This window comes from Aspergillus welwitschiae (assembly GCF_003344945.1).
Source record: "Aspergillus welwitschiae strain CBS 139.54b unplaced genomic scaffold BDQ94scaffold_20, whole genome shotgun sequence".
Taxonomy (NCBI): domain Eukaryota; kingdom Fungi; phylum Ascomycota; class Eurotiomycetes; order Eurotiales; family Aspergillaceae; genus Aspergillus; species Aspergillus welwitschiae.
The window spans coordinates 349,201-368,880 of NW_020798714.1; the positions used below are offsets into that span (position 1 = coordinate 349,201).

The following is a 19,680-nucleotide window of genomic DNA, read 5'->3' on the forward strand; positions in this document are numbered from 1 at the left end:
GGGGGGGCCCGCCCAGAAGATTAAAAATGGCAGCACAGGGGAGGCTGTCGTTGGCCTCGAATGGGGGGGGCGGCGGGCTTAGGCAGTTGCAGGGTGACTCCACACTATATGATTAGTGAGACTAGTCCACGGGGCCAACTCGGTTTCTCCTATTTCGAGACAAATCCGTCCAGACCCTGGGACGTGGCAAGTGAGAAAAGAAAAGGGACTAAATCGATAGCCAAACAGTCTTTGGCTTTGGATCCTCAAGAATTTGCGTGTCCACTTTGGAGTCTGGGTCCCGCGGGCATCCGAGCATTTTGCCTACCATGCTTCTCTCTGGACAGGCAACAACTGAAGCCACTGAACAGATCACTATCTTATGCGATCAGAGGACACAGACCGCGCAGCAGCTGTCGTCAGCCTCCACTCCCGCTGCAGTTGCAGCTAGTCACTGCCTGCCATTTGTCCAAACTGACAATCTACCACTAGTACCAAGAGTCTAGGGCTTACAAACAGTGCAGGATTGAAAAGGCCAACCACTCAGTTTTCCTGCTGATCGGGCCGCATCATTCTATTGGTCTTCTCGAAACCACATCCTTCAGCCTGAAGCCAATCAGGGGGTTGTGCAGGACGCGCGCCGTCGTCAGCGGGGGAGAAGAAACGAACAAAAACATTGGTTCTCTTCAGGGGTTTTCTCGGGTTCTCCTCCTGGAAGCGAAAGCCACCGATCCGCCCGCCATCCGATCATCCGCGCTCATTATTTCAACCTTCTTGAACACTAATATCTACTTGCTACACTGTAGATAGCGGTCGAGAATATATATTTACTAATATAAGTCACGTCTGACCGACTCTTCACCTGCACCACCGATTTCCTTTTCTGGTGAAAAATTATTAACCCAGACAGACAGAATATTGGAAATGATCATGTCGGTTGTTAGTAGTTGCTTACTGCATATGCAGATGCCCCTCCCGACCCCCTCCCTCGAAAGTACGATCAGTAGTAGCCTTCTTTCCAGATCGGCAATAATACTTTTTATAATATTTACTTTACAGTAAGTAAACAAGTAGATAGTTTGCTCTAATCTTACTACTTACTGAACTAGCTAGTTAAGTCCGATAAGGAGACGTGCCGGCGGACAGACCCTCAGTACTTGCTCGGTAATTAGTTCTTCTAGATTGATCGATCAATCAATCAATCAATCAATCAATCATCTTAATGCAATGGATCAGGAGTGATATCATAAATCGTGTATTACTGCCGTACTTTAATTAATTATAATTATCTATTTTGTCTGTGACACCGGTGTCTCTCCTTTTCGTCGACACCTGTGGTATTGGTACTTATTATTGACTTGTACTTTGTTCACGATAGTACAGTTACAGTTAGGTGATCCCGCAATGGAGAGAATGCGTCTTTCCATGAGAGTATAGTATAGTATAGCATATAGAACCTGACAGGGTTGGTTGTATGAATAATCGTCAACATTAAAAGGGAACGAACAGACAGTAATAGTGACCAGGGTGGAAACACCCAAGTGAACGTCGGCTCATGCTAGTTAGTGAACAGAACTCAGTAAGTAGGTAAAGATAAGCGGTTTCGATGCTGCAATGCATGGTGTCTTCGACGACACAACAGGATTCATCCGTCTCCAAACCCAAGAATAAGAATTATATATGGTCGCAATGCGCCAGTAAACGAATGTTAGTAAAGAAATATAAGATGCAAGTCTAAAACGAAAGAAAAAGGAAGAAAGAAAGATGGGTAAATAAGTAGTGTAAGGTGAGGAAGAAAAGAAGGGAAAAAAAGAAGAAGATAATGTAATGGAGAGGAGGGGGAAAAAAACCACTGAAAAGAGACCAGCTCTATGGCACTTCCTTATCCCCCCTCTTTAGTTCGCCGGGTATGTCGATCGCCTCCTTAATCCACGCCATCGACGCGATCTCGTCCAGGCTTTTCCGTTTCGTGTTGCGTTTCAATAGCCCCTCGACGCAATCGCGGGCACCTTCTAGGTCTTTGCCTTTCTCAGGATCCCATTCGTCGTCGCTGTCGGCATATCGGTACCAGGACCACTCGACTCGTGCGATGCGGTGGGGCGTTCGCGCGCGGAGTTTGGCAGGGTCGCCTCGGGTGCCCGGCAATGCGTCGAACGGAAGCCGATTTTCCATCATAGCGTATAACAACACTCCCAGGGCCCATGCGTCTGTTGATCGTCCATCGTACGGCTGTCCCATCAAAATCTCAGGCGCCGCGTAGTCTTCGCTCCCACACCGGGTCTGGAGAAGAGGGCTTTCGGGAGGCTCGGGTATTCGTCGGGACAGACCCAGGTCGCTGAGGGTGATGACGGCTCGATCGTACGTGCGCCAATCCGTGATCGTTTCCATTGCTTGCATTGGCAGGTTGACAAGTACGTCTGATTACAGGAACAGCTGTCAGCCTGGCTCGCTAAAGGAGAGAAGAATCAGGGGTTACTCACTCTCAAGTTTGATGTCGCGGTGCACAATGAAGTTCGCATGCAAATAGCGCACGGCCGCCACCAATTCGGCGAAAATACGACGAATGAGTTGTGGACTCATTGGCCGTGGACTCGATGATGCCACGTCAAAAAGGTCCCCTCCGGGACAGTAGTCCAGAACCAAGAGCGCGCGCTTCTCGTCGCTACCAAAGGCTTTCAACTGTACCAACGACGGATGGTTGACAGATTTGAGTATGTCGACCTCGCGCTTGAGGGAAACCTCCAAGCGCTCCTCATCTGCACCACCTGCCGGCCCGTACTCGATAATCTTTACTGCAACAAGTTTCTGTGTCACCAGATTCACGTCTTGTAGACTGGAAAACATGGTTTCGTCGTCGCTTTCTCGTCTTTCTATACGTGCAGCGAGGGAGACTTGACTGAATGTTCCGTGACCTAGCTGACGTATCTTGCGATACTTGCGACGTTGTTGCGTGCGCACAGAGCGTACCGAGTATATCTCATCGGGGCCGGAGGCTAACGGTGTTATAACGGGTTCGTCATCGCGTTCATCGGAGCCACTGCGACTGCTGCGAGGGGGCGTAGGAGGACGGACCGTGGGCAATGCGATCCCACGGTGGACGGCCAGATACTCTTCGCGATGAAGGTTATTGCTGTTGTTGTTCGTTTTCGAGTCGGTACTGACAGATGCAGTGATGCCCGGCGGCATTCCTGGTCCTGAAACTGCAATAGGCCGTGGCTTGACGGGGATAGCCCGACCGGGAGGTACATATTCACTGAGACTACGGTTGCGAGAATGCTTTGATCCAGATCCTTGACGGGGTTTTGTTGGAGACTCGATGGGTGTCTCAATGGGTGTGTCGGACAGCTTGTCGGGGAGCATGTATTGCCTGCTTCGTGGCCGGGACTCGCTCGTACCGAGCATTTGTGAGGAATCGCTCAGTCGCAAACCGAGACTGGAACCGCTGCGAGAGGTTACTGAAGGCGTCCGAGACAAGGACTGGGAATTGCGCCGTGGTAGTTTCCATGGCGACATGCCACCGATGGGCGATGGCAAAGGCGTGATGTCTCCCATGGCCATAAGCTGAGGGGAAGATATGAGCGAGGCGGGAGACAAAGTCAGGGATCCTGCGCTGGTTGGAGGACCGGCGAACAGACCGCGCAAGCTTGGAGTGCGCCGGGGCAGGCTGCTGGACGAGATGCTGTGGTGCACGAATGACTCGGGTTCTCTTGGCGGGCTCATCTGGCTGGCGTTTGATAGATCCGTGCGAATCTGAAGCGAAGGCAGATGATGTGGGTGTGAGTGGTGCTGCAGAGTTACATCCTGCAGAGGGTCTGCTGAAGACTTTTCGATATAAAGCGGAGGAGTATGGAAACTCCCTTGACCGGGGACTATAGCAGAGATCGCACCAATTTCATTGTCATCCGAAGCCGTTGGGTTGTTGGCTTCGTGTAACTGTGGTTGGTGAACAGTAGATCCTGACCTATCGGTCGGTTGGGTCGAATCCGAATGGACCATCGAACGGAAAGAACAGAGCAGCTGAAGATTGGAGCGTTCCTAATCTGGCTGTATTAATTTTGTTTTTAGTATATATTTTCCCTGGATTCTTGTCCTAGTTTTTGCTGTTCTATCTTTTCCCTTTGTTGCAGCTGACAAAAGGCCCGTAAGAGAGCCGTCGCGGGTGAGATGGTGGACTGGGAGCGGGCAAGTTCGGGGTCTAGATGCGAATCCCTCGGGTCAACCTTAAGTAAACCGCGTGGCACTTGGCACTGAAGGAGACCCTGGGGGGCCAAAAGATAAACGGAAGGAGGGAGGAGTGTTGTATCAGTGCATTAGCAGGAGAGGGATTTCTATATGGTTGAGGGAAAGACAACAGTAAATCGAGGTAGGTTCAAAGGAATGAAAGGTGAGAGAAAGTGAGAAGGGGAGAGAGAGAGAGAGGAAGAGAAGAAGAGGAGAGGAGAGAAGACGAGAAGGAAGAAGGAAGGCAGGGAAGAGGGAACGGAGGGCGGGGAACACCGAAGAGATGATCCCAGAACCTCAGACCTTCTTAAGCAGGCGAAGGGAAAGCCAATCTGAAAAGCAGATCCAGCAAGAACTTCTTGAGTAGCTCGGCGCTGATGACGCTGGCGAACGAAAAATCCAGGCGGGGTCAGCTGATAAACCCGGCCGCTTCGAGATTAGCCGCCACGAGGAAAGGCGCTACCCCGCATTAAGTAATACCGTTGGCGGAAGGACCAGAAGAGGACCGGATCTTGCCTGTTCGGGATTAGCCTGTCATGGCTTGGCCCTATCGCAGTCCTCGCTGTATCGCCCCAACTGATACGGGACGCGCCACCCAAACCTGATATTAATACTCTAATCTCTCTCTCTCTCCCTTAATCTGAATCCTGGCAAAAACACTGCGTAAGCTATAGTAGTCTGATAATCAATAAAAGTTGAAGAAAGGATAGCGTGGTAGTTCTTTAAAATTATAGGCTATTAAACTGTGATAAATCTTATCGCTGTTATGGGTATTCTCCCCCTTTTGGCATTTTCCATGCCCGGTTCCAGGTTCCTTGCAGGGTGCAATTTGCATTGGTGAAAACGGGGGGCTGACGATCTGCCATTGCGAACCTTGCGCCTCTCTTTCTTCTTTTTCTCTGCTTCTCTCCTTAACAGCCACCAGCCATCGCTTCCTAACCCAAAATGTGCCAGTCGTGGTGGCCCAATGAGGCAGGATTGAGGCACCACGACTTCCCAAAAAGAAACGTTCCTCGCAGAATGCGGGAGGTGTCGCGACAATCATCGGATCGTGGAATTACCTGTCACACCAACTTGTGGCGATCGTAGCTGATCACGATATAACTCCACGGCCGAAGCGGAACCTGTCTAGTATTTCCTTGGTTATTTAGCGAGACCAGGGAGATCAGTAACTATTCTCATTCCCACTTCCCAGCCAGGCGTATGGTTCGTCCGTCCCCCCTCCACCTCATAGAATCGATCTATCCACCTATTCATCCTCCGAACTACTTTGTAGAATGTAATACCAAAAAAACAATGGCCAGTATATTCTGTTTCTATACCTACCTATTCGACACTAGTAGCCTTAGTACTACGTGGATGTCCTCCTCGCACAGTACTCCTATCGTTGACCCAGACAGGTCTGGATGCGCCGGTGTTTGAAATCCCAAACCTGGTTGAGTTTTCCGAAAAGATCCCATAATAGCAACAAGACTCCAGCGCAATTAGTGCCATCAGCTTAATCTCGTTAATTTCCTATCTGCTCGCGATCATTTGACGCACTGTGCACATCGCCGACCACGCTACTGTAGCGCATGCACTAGCTCGTCTGGTGTCCCCTTCCATCGAAATTGGGCCGTATCCATTCTTCTGCTGCCAATCTTTGGTTGGCCTCCTCTTGGTTCCCATTTCAAGGTTTGAGGTGAACGGATCGACGCGCTGTGCCACCCATCCTACGTAAGCTATCCGAATTTCATCATTCCTCAGGTTTTTGTCGACTTGTTTCGGATGTGGAACATGGTCCTTCGTGCCAGAAAAGCTGGCAGCAGCCACTGATGGGCTAAGAAAACGCACCGACAACTGCCAAGTCCCCCGAACCAAGCGCTCAGCTGTCATGACTGACTCAGGACGAACGTCGGACTTGGTCTTCGCCAGTCCACAAGCCTGTCTGAAGAGTTTCCCGGTCCTCGGGCTTCTCTCGTCAATTTCCGTCGCGCACTCGAGCCTTGGCATCCCCCCGCCTTGCTGCGCTTCATCGACCCGATTGCCGACTAGATAGATACGGGCTGCTCACGCCGTAAGCTTCCGGGCATGGAATTACCCCCTTCTCCTCATCCTGGTATAATAATAGGCGATGGTATTTGATGCTATCATTCCACCCCTGTCTTGTCCGGGTCGGCTTGGGGGATTGCGACCGGGGTCAACTCCGAACCCGTCCGGCGAGTCTCCCGGCCACTCGCTGTTGACTGTCGCTCGGGTCCCTGAGCGACCAGCACCGCCCATGCGGCATGTCCGCGTTTGCGCCTTCTGGCATCTGTTGGCGACCGTCTCAACGGAATGCTCCGTTCGCGATGGGAAGATTGGTTGGGGAGGGTTTCCAAAGTACTTCTACCCAAAATAGCCCTTCTTTCATCCCCGGTTCCATCCAGACAAACATTAATTGGCGCCCTCGATGTCTCAAATATGTGCGATGCAGCCGCCGACCTACGAGACCCGGAATTTATGCACGGTGTGGCACCAGGGCAACCTGCTGCTCCCTGTGATATTGCATGCATGCGCCACCACCGTCGCTTTTCAGATGCATGGTCCTTTCGCGTGTCCTGTTGGGAAATGGACGCATACAGTTGGGACTCTTTGTCCTTGCTGTCGTTGGGGTCAAACTTTCCCAGCCACTAGTGTGCTTTCAAAGGTTATCGTTTCATTATATTTTATTCATCATAACTAGATCGATCATAGTCCGTAACCATTGTCCATCATGACCATCTAATCTGGCATGATCTTATCGTTTCAATCAGGATATCCGGCCTGTCAGCTAATAGACAGCTGGTCCGGAGCGGTTGAGAGCCCCAATGGCCTGTTCGATGGTAATTACATTGACCGGTAATTCGGGGAGTATGCCCTCCAAGATAATCTTCTGATTCAGGGGCGCATATGTCGAGGGAGTCTCGATCGTATTGTTCGAGATAACGTAGCTGTCGTCAAGCACGATACGTTAGCAGTGCCCACTGTTTTCTCTCCTGATTGGTCTTGAATCGTGATGCTGGCTTACACATTATAGTTCATGTCCAACAGACGAAGCGCGGTGCTAAGCACTACTCCCGAAGTACGGATGCCGGACTACCAGTTACACTTGTGGTCAGCTAACCTGTTGACTGAGTCTGTTGACTTTACTTCCGTTCCGTTGTATGGCTGCACCTACCAGAATCACCGTATCAATCTTTTGACTACTGAGGATCTCCTCCAACTGATTCCCAGCACCGGCATAATACCGCGCTTTCTGCAGCACCACATCCCAATCATCTAGGGTCTTGAAAGCAGAATAAATCTGGCTATCGGGACTCGATGCCGTGGCATTTCCGAGGCTAGTCACTGCGCTGGCGAAGGGTGCGTTGCCGAGTTCAGGACGGTAAGTGTTGGAGAAGAAGATGCGAGTGAAGATACTCAAGGGAGGAGGGTCCTGCTTGTGCACGCTTTTAGAGCATGAGTATGATCCGAGATAATGTATTCAGGTCCAATGGAGTACATACGCATCAATCCAATTCGCAACATTGTCAATCCATAGCTGCCCGGCCTTGGTGGTATTCACATTAGCCACCAATCCATCGATAAGATCTAGATTAAGCACTGCATAGTGTTGCCCGAAACTGAACGAGGGGTCGGTAACGGTCGAGGTAATGTTCCGCGAGTAGCCAGGCGTGCTAGTGGTTGTGGTTGTGGTTGATGAGAGACACCCGGTTGCCAGGAGGGCCAGGCATGCAAGCGAGTATTTGAACATCGCTGTTGTGCTGCAGTGGCGTATAGTAGATTTCAGAAAAAGTAAAGGCTAGAGAGTGATGCAGTAGGATTGAACAAGCATGGATAGACTCGCTGATCTGAAAGTGAAATGTTGCTTAAATTCGAAGTAGGGGTCTTTATGTACAGTGCATTCTTCCATAATGATTGTTTTTCTTCTTCTTCTCCACCTCCTCAGATGCACTATTACCCTCTAGTTAATCATTGCTTTTTTATTTTTCCAGGTCTGCAAGCAACTAGCGAAGCTAGTTATCACTTGAGCTGAGCTCTAACATCACACCGGGGATGCCGACCTGATCGGACATGATCAGATTGGTTGTTCATAAATGGGCTTTACATGGAACAGTAATTACTGGTCCGGATGACGGGAAGATCATCTTGTTTCTTGAAGAGTCCATTCTCAAAGGGCGGCGACTTGTGCAAGCAACAAACTCACTACCTCATCGGGGTGATTGTTTTCCAAGGGGCTTCCCGGAATGGAGCTGATCTTCTTCTGTTGATCTCCCCCAAGTGGGGACCCTAAAGCTTAAGGGCGAGCGAGTCCGTTTGCCCAGAAGTCAATGTTACTTAGTATACTACTACTGTATTCCCGTTGCTAAGTAGGTAAGTTAGGAATTTATTTAAGTTCTTTAATCGGAGGAGATAGTTGATTGAATAATATAGTGATTGTGATTACAGGTGATGGTTTTTGCACGATGGTTTTGCAGGGGTGTGTGCATCCTGATGGAGACAGTTGGCTGATTCAGTCTGTATCTGAGTCCTGCATCGAATCTCAAATCAGTGCATGACATGAATGGACAATTAGATGTTGTGTAACCTTGAGGTGGGAGGCTTGGGCCTCTGAAATCCCTTGTGCAACATACTTGCTTTGTATTGCTACGTGCAGGAGCGGGACTCCCTGCCCTTTCCACGGTGTCTTTCTCTGTGAATTATGTTTAACATAACTTTGCGACAGTCTGGATTATTAACCAGCTCCGCATATGACTCTTACTTATCATTCTGAGCCCAGTCCTAATCTTTGATTGAACAATCAAGCTGAAACTGCAGGGCAGACAGTCAACTGTGGAAAGGTGGGACGATAGGCAGCCCTGAATATTCTTTACCCGGGCTCTCCACAGGATCAACACCGTCCAGAATTCTTTACCGGCTGACCCGCTCTCCCAATCACCACCTATCTATAGATGGGCCTATTTAAAGATTTTAAAAGAGAACAAGACCCCCAAGGATGGCTGTGTTGTCTCTCTTCCACGGGTTACAATTATACCAGGCAACTTTGGCGATGCCAGCGGAGTTTCTTGGCTATCTGTCGCCAACAATTAAGCGACGCCACCCGACTGCGAATAGATCCCAAGACTATACGGCGATCTCACAACTCAGGGAAAAGTTATATCCTCACTCCTTGACTGGACAACCATAAGCTCATCTGCCAAGGCTGGCATCCGAAATTTTCAATTCTTCTTCGCCTCCCTCCCGTTGGGGCAAATCGCTCGTTTCCGACGGGTGGCTGATGACTCGGGACGGAGTGCATTGTACCTGCTGCTGCCTTGCCATGCATGCATCATGTACTTGGACGCATCATCTTTCTCGGACTGTGATATGATACTCATGGCTGCAGTTGACGCATAGTCTGGCACCATATGGAACGTCACCACGAGTAGCCCAATCATTCGCTTAACCATTGTCGTTGCAATATAACTCAAAGAGAAATATAGGCCAGGGTAAGGGACCGCTCTGGACGCAACATGGAAGTGACTTCATCCCCAGTGCCCCCATAACGCCCCATTCCGCTCCTCCAGAGTGGACAGGATCGATGGCCTCCACATGTCTCACTCCGTTGTGCTTCTGATTCGGTATATGTTCTACAATGCCAAGCAGAGCTAAGTATATCGCAGTATCATGCTGTCTAGTGCAGACGCGTCATCTAATAGCCATGATCAATATCGTCTAGAGACAAAGAGAGCCAAAAAATAGAATGCAGCATCACTATAGTCTCGCTTCCTAGTCTCAATGTGCGCTTAATCGTAATCCTGCCATATGCACTTCGCCATGCGGTAGCGCTGACCCTCAGGGATGCAGCCCAGCCCGTAGGGCTCGATCCGGTCTAGCGAAGACCCAGAAATAGAAGAAAGGACATGATTCAGCCAAAAGGGACTTAGGGAGGCTGAGGGTCTCTGGTGGAGATAGAGAGGAAGAGAAGGATCAGGGGCGAGCCGTAGCGGTGAACCTACAGCAATGTCTGTAACCAACCCATGGCTAGCCCTTTCCGGGTCGCTTCTAAGTTAGGTACCAGGCACTGACATTAAAAGAAGACCCATAACGAGTAGTACCGAGCAATTATAAGTAGTAGTCTAACCCTGACCTAACCTGACCCTCTGTGGCTTTCAATTCTCCATACTCCATCCATTTCAGTGGCTCATATACCATTCTCACACTCGTTCTTCAATCTTAAATCTCTTCAACCACAACAACATACTACCCTCACCAAATTCAATCCTTACCACCAATACCACCCACAATGTCTGTTACTACTACATCGACCGGCACCGCCGCCTCCGCCTCCTCCAGCTGCACCAACATGCTCTACGACATCCCCGTCCACGATGCCGCCTGCGCCATGCCCATGCGCAACAACAACTCCGCCATCATGAGCAGCTGCTGTGGCTCCGCCTCCGTCGTCTCCTATGATAGCTGTGACTACTACTGTCTGGCCCAGGACCAGACCGTTGGTACTCTCGCTGAGTGTCTCATCAAGGCCTCCGAGGCCGGTGAGGTCTGGTGTAACACCAACGCCAATGCTACTGCTACCGGTAGCGTCCCTACTACTGGCGCTGGTACTGTTGTCTCGACTGCCACTGCCACTGGTGGCTCTTCTAGCACTGGTTCGAGTACTTCGAGCGGTTCGACTGCTTCTTCGACTAGTGGTGCTGGTCTGGCGGTTACTAAGAAGAGTGTGGGTGTGTTGGCGCTGTTGTTCTTTGGTCCGACTGCGGGTTTCTTGTTGTAGGGTGGGAAGTAATACTGGATGGTAGTTGGGGATTGTGCAGAACTGGGGGAATATCTTGATGTTGGTTTGGAGGATTGGATATTGTTTTGTATAGAGCAGAGCAGGGCAAGCCTTGTACAGTAACTTGGAACTAACCATTTTGCTAGCGGAAGTCCTTCTTAGCATTATATTGTTTCTTTTGTTTGTTCTTAATATTACCACTGATGTTTTTCCTCATTTCATACATTGTGTCTTATCATGCGGTGTGCAGTTACAGTCAGTCTAATGATGGCACTATACATACTCGACGTTTTCCATAAATTTTATTATATATACTCTGAAAATGAATACATTCGAGACTTGAGGAAGGCGCTGCTGTGAGTACTAATACTACATACTCTGAGTGTCGATAAGAGTTGCGGAGTTCCATTGCTTCAAACCATATGTAGCTTAGCTCAGATCATCTATCTTCCATATAATACTTGACTAATTGCAAGGAAACAACACATTATCTAGTTATCTGTATATTCAAATGTAGGATCACAGATTGTCGATCGACCCCGCACCGGAAAAAGTAGGGTATCGGATGGAACTAAGGTGAGCACGGAATGGGGATGCAGAACCCCTCACTGTTGCTGAAAGAATGTGACCCAGCCAAATGGCATCTTGTACCGTTTGTTAAGTGATCAATATCCTTTTTCGTCGAGCTCCTCAAGGAGTCGAAAAAGACCAACAGAAGAGCACACAGGATGAAGGACATCAAGGTTGAGCCCGCAAAGGGCATTTCCTACTTTACTCCTGCACAAGAAACCCCAGCAGGAACAGCAGCCAACCCGCAGACCAGTGGGAAGGCAATACCAAAACTCTTCCAGCCGATTACTATTCGAGGACTAACCTTCCAGAACCGTCTCGGGGTAAATAACCAGTCACCACTAGATCACTGGCCTGTGCTGACAACAAACCGGTCTAGGTATCCCCAATGTGCCAGTACTCCGCCGAGGATGGACACATGACAGACTACCACCTCGCCCACCTCGGCGGTATAGCCCAGCGAGGCCCAGGCCTTATCATGATCGAGGCCACCGCCGTTCAACCAGAAGGTCGCATCTCGCCGCAGGATGTAGGGCTATGGAAAGACTCACAAATCGCATCAATAGCCCGAGTCATCGAGTTCGCGCATAGTCAAGGCCAGAAAATCGGCATTCAGCTTGCGCACGCGGGCCGTAAGGCAAGTACTACTGTGCCATGGATGCTGAACCATGGCAGTATAGCAACAGAGAACGTCGGTGGATGGCCCGATAACGTAAAAGGACCCAGTGATATACCCTTCAGCGAAACATTCCCGCGTCCACGAGCAATGACAAAGGATGATATCCGCGAGTTCAAGGAGGCATGGGTTGCAGCTGCGAAAAGGGCCCTTGTCGCCGGAGCAGATTTTATTGAAATTCATAATGCGCATGGGTATCTGCTTGCATCGTTTTTGACCCCTTACGCAAACAAGCGGACGGATGAGTATGGTGGATCCTTTGAGAATCGAATGCGATTGCCGTTAGAGATTGCGCAGTTGACTCGCGATACGGTGGGTGAGCATGTACCTGTTTTTCTGCGCCTTTCGGCGTCGGATTGGCTGGGTAGCACTTCGATTGAAACCTGGGACCTGCAGCATGCGGTGCGATTTGCTGAAGCATTGGCCGATCAAGGGGCTATCGATCTGGTTGATGTTTCTTCTGGCGGTCTACATTCCAGTCAAGAGGTGAAATCCGGGCCTGGGTTTCAGGCACCGTTTGGTATTGCGGTTAAGAAGGCGGTTGGGGAAAGGATGCTTGTTGCGACTGTTGGTCATATCAGAGACGGCAAGCTGGCAAATCGGCTGCTTGAAGAAGAAGGACTGGATGTAGTCCTTGTTGGGCGTGGGTTTCAGAAAGATCCCGGATTGGTTTGGACCTTTGCGCAGCATCTTGATGTCGAGGTTGCTATGCCAGGCCAGATTCGCTGGGGATTCTCCAAACAAGGACGGAGGGGGACGCCCTTTGTCGATCCGTCGGTCTACAAACCCTCAGTCATAGAATAACGTCGAGTATTTATCTTTTCATGTACGAAGGTTTAGACTTGACGGGTCCTCCGTCTAAGCGGCAAAACTCAGGGCGTCAAGATCCTGTGGCCTCCATAAATTTGAGACATATTTCACTACTCCGGAACACAACAAGTAACCCAGACATAGAACGCAAGATACCAACAACAGACACAGCCATAGTACGTTCAATAATAAAGATATAGCATTGAATTAACGTTAAAGTCGGGTCTTCAGCAGACAACTTATGGCCAGCCAAAGGCCTTGTGCAGTTTCCATTGGCCAACCTTCGCAACCAATTGGATCTCTTTGATGGCTTCGTTGTACACATTCTCATCGCCGTGGAATTCGAGCTATCATCATTCTATCAGTCAAGATGATGGCAAATGGGGAAAGAACACCACAGCTTACCACAGCCAAACAACGTGGCACCTCTGCTGGTTTCTCGTTCGGGTACAACATAGCCCAGAAGACTTCATGAATGGCAACCCGCTGAGGCGTGCCAGCACTGTATATCCCGCAGAACCAGTCCAGTACAGCCTGGTCATCAGAAATGTCAATGTGTGAAGGCAAGTCAAATTCCACAGTAAGAAGATGAGACGTTGGTCCTAACACATTCAACATTATTAGAAAAAGTGAATCAGCTTTGCTCTTCCCTTCTCTTCTCTCACATATACTCACCTGTTGACATATCCAAGTCGTGTCGCTTCCCGACCTCGCGGTATCGCCTGATATCGAACTGCGCTATATCCATGCAACTGTGTGTTGGCCCCGGCAGAGCATCACTAGTCGCTGGAATGCTCGCGAACTCCTCCGTGTTTAAGAACTCAATGTCTGGAACAGGGTAGAGAGCAAGGAACGCCCACGGGGAACTGTCTTGGGGCACTACAGCCGTTTCATAGCGAACTGCGGTGTTGATTCCTGAGGTCTTAAGGACATCAGGCACATGGACGCCATCATACCAGGCGTTGAAGACATCTGCTGATATTTTCGATGGAGGATTGATTCTTGAGGCTGCATAGAGCAGACCCGAAGAAGTAGACATTCTGTTTCCGTTGTCTCCTTGACTATCTGTTAGATAGTTATAATGTGGCTGGCGGGGAAACTTTGGTCGGATGGTGTACGCACTAGTTAGTAGCACAGGTCTGAAGAGGGGATCGAGTGGTGCTCGGCTAACGTGGTGTGGTGTATAGCTGAAGGTTGGGTCCACACTCGAGCGAAAGCTGAGATTGTTAAGGCGGACACGACATGAGATTGACCAATAATGCCATTCTAGTGAACTTCGGCGTTGCCTCTTGGATGACTCATGTCCTTCTATGTCGGGTCTTTGTCAACAAGCAAAAGGTATACCACAGCAAGATTGATCACCATTCTGACCCTCTATTTTCTATCACCTAGGACAGTATGGCAGCAAAATCTACACGATCACCGACTCAAAACAATGAAGATATCAACACAGCCAAATTAGCCTTAGAAGACTGCTGCTCCGTTCTTCCTATTAGTTCCAGTCCCGACTCCTATCTAAATGCCCAGCCACCGTAGTATTCTCCCGGCGCACAAGGAATTTACGCTGGCAATCCGATAGCGCAATGCCACATACGAAACTGTTTCTAGCGTCTATACCGTTCACCGCATGCATTGTCACTTTCTACTCGGTTGGGTGTGAACCCTAAGTATTGACCAATTATGATCTTCTGAGGACAATCCTACGGCTTGGGGGATTTTGATGTGTGCTGAATAGGTTTCAATAGCAGGTGCTTTTTTATATGACCATTTTCGACTTGTGTTATAGGTCGATCAAAATTAGTTCATGGTTTCAGATATCAGGAATTTTGCTGAACTCAGCATACCAACTTAGTTCCCGAACCTATCGCGTTCGGGACGTCCCGAGCTTCCGCAACAACAGCATAATTATATCTGAACTAGTTGATCCGGTGATCCCGACCTGGAGAGACAAGAACCTCACAGTTGATCTCAATTCGTTTTTTATTCTTGCCAGAGCCTTGGCCCAAGCTCCACTGCATTAATAATTGGTTAAACCCCATGCCTTACAGTGGTGTTGGATAGGAAGCACGAATTCCGCACACATACCAGCAGATTTCATATTTATATAGACCAAGTTACGATCCGCTACCAATAACCACAACACAACCAGAGTACAACACCAAACATTAAGATCGTCCCACTGGCAGCTCAAGATCTACATTGTAATTTCACCGCAATGAGCGATGCTATGCTTAAACCCTACACTATTTAGCAAGAGCGAGCTACAACCTCACAGTTCCCCGGTTTGATCTCCATTCTTGGCACGTTTCATCTATCAGCCACCCATTCTACTCCTGCATGCCTAGGGAGAATATAAATAGCAATGGAGAGTATTTGGTTCCTCCTCTGTCCAGCGTGTGCCTCGATACAGGCCTGCAAAGAAGTCGGAAATCATGGGTCTGACGGATCTCTGCGTGGACGTGGTCCTGGAGTTCCTGGGCTATCTCAGTCTAGAGGAACTGTTGCAGCTGAGGATGGTTTGTCGTATGATTTCTCTTTCCCGGACGGTATAGTCGATACTAGCTCAATTGGGGTACTAATCAGCATCATGTATAGGGTATTTGAATGAGGTTATTGTTGTGAACCTTCTCTACATTACAACAGTGGACAAGCGCATCAGCAATCGACTCTTGTCCCGGGTTCTACTCGAATATTTAAGCCAGGATAGAGCACTCAAGGCCCAAGTTACTAAGATTTGAAACTATATAAGAACATGTGCAAGTGAGACTGACCGCAAGAAATGCACCACAAGATGTTGCTTGAGAGCCATTAGTATCGCCCTGACTACATATAATGGTCGGGACTGGGTGCTCCAGAACTACAAGACTGCCGTGATTCCTTGGATAGAGTCGTGGAATGAAGACAAAAGCTGCATTACTTTCCTTCTGGCAGCTTGGATGGGCTTGCAGAATATCATTACATCAGCCCTGGATCGGGGCATAAACGCGAATACAAGCCATCCTTTGCTCGGGGATGCCTTGTTTGCTGCGGCCTACAACAACGATATCAATCTTGCTAAGGAGCTTATCCTACGTGGTGTCAATCGAAGAAAACGAGAAGGTGCCTTCGGTGACGCTTTCCAGCTTGCAGCCTACAGAGGGTCCGATCAGTTTGTCCACACAATGTTGATGGCTGATCCGGGTTTGCGACACTACATTACCCTTGCTACTACGCCGGGATATGGACCGTTTGGAAGTGCATTCAATGCAGCAGCAGCAGCAGGATGTAATCGAGTCGTGAGGATGCTCTTAGCGCACAATGCGACTCCTCATAACCTTGCTCCTATGCAGAGGAATGCATTGTTCCTAGCCGCAAGAAGTGGCAGAGCAAATGTGGTCAAGTTGCTGCTCCATTCCGGGCTGATAGACCCCAATGTCCCTGACTCTCATGGCATCTCACCCCTGTTAGCAGCCATCCAGGAAGGCCACGAAAAAGTCGTCCGCCTTCTTCTCCAGATCAGCGAAGTCAAATTGAATGACACCGGACGCACAGGCAACATCCCAACACCACTGGTGGCCGCTGCTAGTCAGGGCAAAGCCCGTATTGTCCGAATGCTCTTGAAGCGCCCCGACATCGACATCAATCGCTCTACGTACGGGACTTCTCCAATATTCGCAGCAGCAGGCAACGGACACGCAGATATAGTGAGCTTATTGCAATGCAGACCTGACATCTCCCTTTTCACCCCCGACCAGTCTCGATACCTCCTTAACTCAGCCGTTTCCCACGGACAGACAGACATCGTGAGAACACTGCTAAACAACAGCCATCACATCGATCCACACATCCCAGACAGCGACGGCCGAGCATCCCTTCACATAGCAGTCATCAAGAACCGCATAGAGATTCTGCGCCTCCTCCTCGCCTACAGCACCACAGACCCCAATCTCACAGACAAGCAAGGCAGCACGCCTCTCATGCTCGCCACACTCCACAACAACCATGAAATCATCCACCTGCTCATACAAGACAATCGAACCCGCTACGACACCAGCGACATCAGCGGCACGACACTCCTAATGCATGCCATCATCAAGAACAACGAAACCGTCTTCCACGCCGCCCTCAACCGCACCACAGACTATCACCTCAACGCGCAAAACAAAACCGGCTCATCAGCCCTCCACATCGCCTGCATCACCAACACTACCTTCGCCCTCGAAGCTCTCCTCTCCTCCACCACCATAAACCCCAACCTCCAAAACACCCAAGGCCTCACACCCCTCCACTGCGCCATCCTCCACAAAGCCACCCAAGCCATCATCTGGCTCCTCCAAACCCCAACCATCTCTCCCCAACTCCCAGACCGCAAAGGAACAACACCATTATGTCTGGCAATCGAGCAAAACAACCTCATCGCCACAGACCTTCTCCTCTCCCATCTCCTCGTGGACATAAACCACCCTTCTTCTTCTGCTTCTTCTCAGAACCATGAACCCGAATACACACCCCTAATCCTCACCACCATAACCAACAACCTCCCCCTAACCCTCCTCCTCCTCGGCCACCCAACCATCAACCCGAACCTCCCGGACAGCAACGGTGACACGCCGCTCGCCCACGCCGCCAAACACGGCCATCTAGCCATAGCAGAGGCCCTCCTCGCGCACACAGCAACAAACCCGCACTTGGGAGCTCAAATAGGAGGGATAGTAGGTACACCGCCCCTCGTCCACGCGGCGGAGAACAACCACCTGGATATGGTGCAATTTCTTCTGCAAAGCGGACGGGTATACCCCGATGCGCCGGACAGGTACCTCCGCACGCCGCTGATCGCTGCTGCGGAGAAGGGGCATACGGAGGTAGTGAGGGAGTTGTTCCGGCTTGGTGGAGGGGATGTGGATGTTGAGCATATGGATATGAGGAGAATGACGGCGCTGAGAGTGGCAGCGAGGAATGGGCATGAGGGGGTGGTGAGGTTCTTGGTTGTGGAAATTGGGGTGAGGGTGGATTTGGGGAGGAGGTCTGGGGTTAAATTGGTGGAGGAAGTTAGGGAGTTGAGGCTTGAGGGAGTGGTGAGGTTGTTGGAATCTGCGGGTGGGAATGGTAGTGGTGGGGAGATATATGAATTCTTTTAGAGGGGTAATCTGTTGTTGTGGCGTGTTATATCTAGATGATGGATAATAGGTAAGATAGTAGTTGTTGTTCATTGTTACTCCCTAATTTCACATTAAGGTTTCAACTTAAGGTAGCTAAGCTAGCTTCCTGCTTTGCAATAACGGATATTTTCTCGCCAGCAAAGAAAAGACTAACCCGCAACCCCATAGGAGAACTCACGCTATATGTACAGAAGATAAACACTAAAAAAAGTAAAGAATAAACCCATTGCCATGCCGGTTCCGAACCCATGGACTGTAAAGTAATGCGACAAACGATGCTTTGTACGCCAGAGGGAAGATGTGTGTGAGTCGACGAGGATAAAAGTATAAGGAGAAACCGTTCTAATACAGCGAGAAAACAAAACAAAACAGAGGTTTAGGCATCAGGCAGGCCGATGTCCCTTGTCTCTGTCTTCGGTGAAGAGGCCATATACCATACAATCATATGGGGATTCCGAAACGCGTGGACGGATCAGGTGGATTGACTCAGTCGATGTGAGTGGAGGTAGCGAGTCGAGGGCTAGAATACAGTTATGAGAGAGTGAAGGCGGCTGTAGGCGTTTACAGGATAGCCTTGCTCAGGACCTGTTGAGAGACACGACATATTAGTCATATGCTCAAGCAGAAGATAATTAAACAAGAACAAGAATGGCAGCAAACTTACAGTCCAACCACCAGCGATGCCAGCAACGATACCACCAGAGATCACCATAGGCTTAAGACCCCTCGTACTCTTGAAGACCATTCCACTCAACGCACCCGCCACGATGCTGTTAGCAGCATCGTGCTTACCCCTCGCGTAGCCCAGACCGGAGTTAAACCCGTTGTAGACCATCGCAACCACACCAGCCGAGTTACCGAGGAAAGGTCCACGCCTCGTAATGGAGTTGAGAGCACCGTTGAGGCGGATCTTCGGCGGAGCGGTGACGGGCGTCTTCTTCAGTCCCTCCGCCAGACCCCAGGCACCACCGAGAGTCAAACCAGCAAGGTAGGTCGTTCCCGTTCCATAGCAGAGGTCGTCGGACCAACCGCGGGAGGGCAGTACAGAGCGCGATCCGGGTGTTTGGTCGAGCGCGGAGTCTTCGAGCGTGATGTAGTCGAGGGTATCTTGGTTCAGGCCGGCGAGGGGATGGAGCTGAGAAGGGTCGGGAAGATCGGACAGGAAGCTGGTAGCATCTGGTGCTGATGCGGTGGCCTCGGAGACCTTGGATTGTTTGCGACCGGTGATGGAGTCCCAGATGTTCGACATGTTGACTAGGTGAAGTGGTTGAATTGGCGGGAAGGTGTGGGTGGGTTATTAAACTGGTTATAGAGAATATGAATACACAGATGAGAATAGAGAGAGAAAAGGGAAAAGAGAAAGGAAAAAGGAGAAGAGGAGAATATCAGAACACTGGCGAACAATCCGAGAGCTTGAGGGTGATTGGGATTGAGGTTCTGGTGACTGCGCGGTTTCGTCGGAGCAAAGAAAGGTGACAGTAATAATTCCAGGCCGAGAAACAAAAACTTCA

At 49.9% G+C, this 19,680-nt stretch overlaps 7 protein-coding genes across 7 annotated transcripts; 3 read left to right on the forward strand and 4 right to left on the reverse strand.

The window, feature by feature from the left end:
• Positions 1 to 1,229: 1,229 nt before the first annotated feature.
• On the reverse strand, positions 1,230 to 4,562 carry BDQ94DRAFT_145582 (putative protein kinase). Its single transcript, XM_026766666.1, has 2 exons — positions 2,460 to 4,562; positions 1,230 to 2,396 (listed from the first exon to the last, which is right to left on the reverse strand). Exons 1-2 carry the CDS (start codon positions 3,973 to 3,975, stop codon positions 1,849 to 1,851), a joined length of 2,064 nt encoding a protein of 687 aa, XP_026625201.1. The 5' UTR covers positions 3,976 to 4,562; the 3' UTR covers positions 1,230 to 1,848.
• Positions 4,563 to 6,991: 2,429 nt separating this feature from the next.
• On the reverse strand, positions 6,992 to 7,954 carry BDQ94DRAFT_171436 (Isochorismatase-like protein; the record flags this gene model as incomplete). Its single annotated transcript, XM_026771773.1, has 4 exons — positions 6,992 to 7,151; positions 7,229 to 7,296; positions 7,379 to 7,649; positions 7,707 to 7,954. The coding sequence occupies 4 exons, from the start codon at positions 7,952 to 7,954 to the stop codon at positions 6,992 to 6,994; spliced, it is 747 nt and encodes a 248-aa protein (XP_026625202.1).
• A 2,532-nt stretch (positions 7,955 to 10,486) lies between these two features.
• On the forward strand, positions 10,487 to 10,975 carry BDQ94DRAFT_171437 (uncharacterized protein; the record flags this gene model as incomplete). Its single annotated transcript, XM_026771774.1, has 1 exon — positions 10,487 to 10,975. The coding sequence occupies one exon, from the start codon at positions 10,487 to 10,489 to the stop codon at positions 10,973 to 10,975; it is 489 nt and encodes a 162-aa protein (XP_026625203.1).
• A 728-nt stretch (positions 10,976 to 11,703) lies between these two features.
• Positions 11,704 to 13,025, forward strand: BDQ94DRAFT_160190 (NADH:flavin oxidoreductase/NADH oxidase; the record flags this gene model as incomplete). Its single annotated transcript, XM_026769184.1, has 2 exons — positions 11,704 to 11,868; positions 11,925 to 13,025. The coding sequence occupies 2 exons, from the start codon at positions 11,704 to 11,706 to the stop codon at positions 13,023 to 13,025; spliced, it is 1,266 nt and encodes a 421-aa protein (XP_026625204.1).
• A 30-nt stretch (positions 13,026 to 13,055) lies between these two features.
• BDQ94DRAFT_145588 (uncharacterized protein) lies at positions 13,056 to 14,313 on the reverse strand. Its single transcript, XM_026766667.1, has 4 exons — positions 14,154 to 14,313; positions 13,707 to 14,087; positions 13,437 to 13,633; positions 13,056 to 13,378 (listed from the first exon to the last, which is right to left on the reverse strand). The coding sequence occupies exons 2-4, from the start codon at positions 14,068 to 14,070 to the stop codon at positions 13,271 to 13,273; spliced, it is 669 nt and encodes a 222-aa protein (XP_026625205.1). The 5' UTR covers positions 14,071 to 14,087; positions 14,154 to 14,313; the 3' UTR covers positions 13,056 to 13,270.
• A 1,150-nt stretch (positions 14,314 to 15,463) lies between these two features.
• BDQ94DRAFT_171440 (ankyrin) lies at positions 15,464 to 18,148 on the forward strand (the record flags this gene model as incomplete). Its single annotated transcript, XM_026771775.1, has 3 exons — positions 15,464 to 15,554; positions 15,627 to 15,702; positions 15,793 to 18,148. 3 exons carry the CDS (start codon positions 15,464 to 15,466, stop codon positions 18,146 to 18,148), a joined length of 2,523 nt encoding a protein of 840 aa, XP_026625206.1.
• A 426-nt stretch (positions 18,149 to 18,574) lies between these two features.
• Positions 18,575 to 19,676, reverse strand: BDQ94DRAFT_50584 (protein transporter TIM23). Its single transcript, XM_026775928.1, has 2 exons — positions 18,834 to 19,676; positions 18,575 to 18,754 (listed from the first exon to the last, which is right to left on the reverse strand). The coding sequence occupies exons 1-2, from the start codon at positions 19,416 to 19,418 to the stop codon at positions 18,731 to 18,733; spliced, it is 609 nt and encodes a 202-aa protein (XP_026625207.1). The 5' UTR covers positions 19,419 to 19,676; the 3' UTR covers positions 18,575 to 18,730.
• Between the last annotated feature and the right edge of the window lie 4 nt (positions 19,677 to 19,680).

Coding starts and splice junctions, on each gene's coding strand:
- BDQ94DRAFT_145588 (XM_026766667.1), bottom strand. CDS start 14,070: ATGTCTACTTCTTCGGGTCTGCTCTATGCAGCCTCAAGAATCAATCCT. Junction 13,634..13,706: donor CGACTTGGATATGTCAACAG/GTGAGTATATGT, acceptor TGAATGTGTTAG/GACCAACGTCTCATCTTCTT. Junction 13,379..13,436: donor TGCCACGTTGTTTGGCTGTG/GTAAGCTGTGGT, acceptor GAATGATGATAG/CTCGAATTCCACGGCGATGA.
- BDQ94DRAFT_145582 (XM_026766666.1), bottom strand. CDS start 3,975: ATGGTCCATTCGGATTCGACCCAACCGACCGATAGGTCAGGATCTACT. Junction 2,397..2,459: donor CCGCGACATCAAACTTGAGA/GTGAGTAACCCC, acceptor TCCTGTAATCAG/ACGTACTTGTCAACCTGCCA.
- BDQ94DRAFT_50584 (XM_026775928.1), bottom strand. CDS start 19,418: ATGTCGAACATCTGGGACTCCATCACCGGTCGCAAACAATCCAAGGTC. Junction 18,755..18,833: donor GCATCGCTGGTGGTTGGACT/GTAAGTTTGCTG, acceptor GTCTCTCAACAG/GTCCTGAGCAAGGCTATCCT.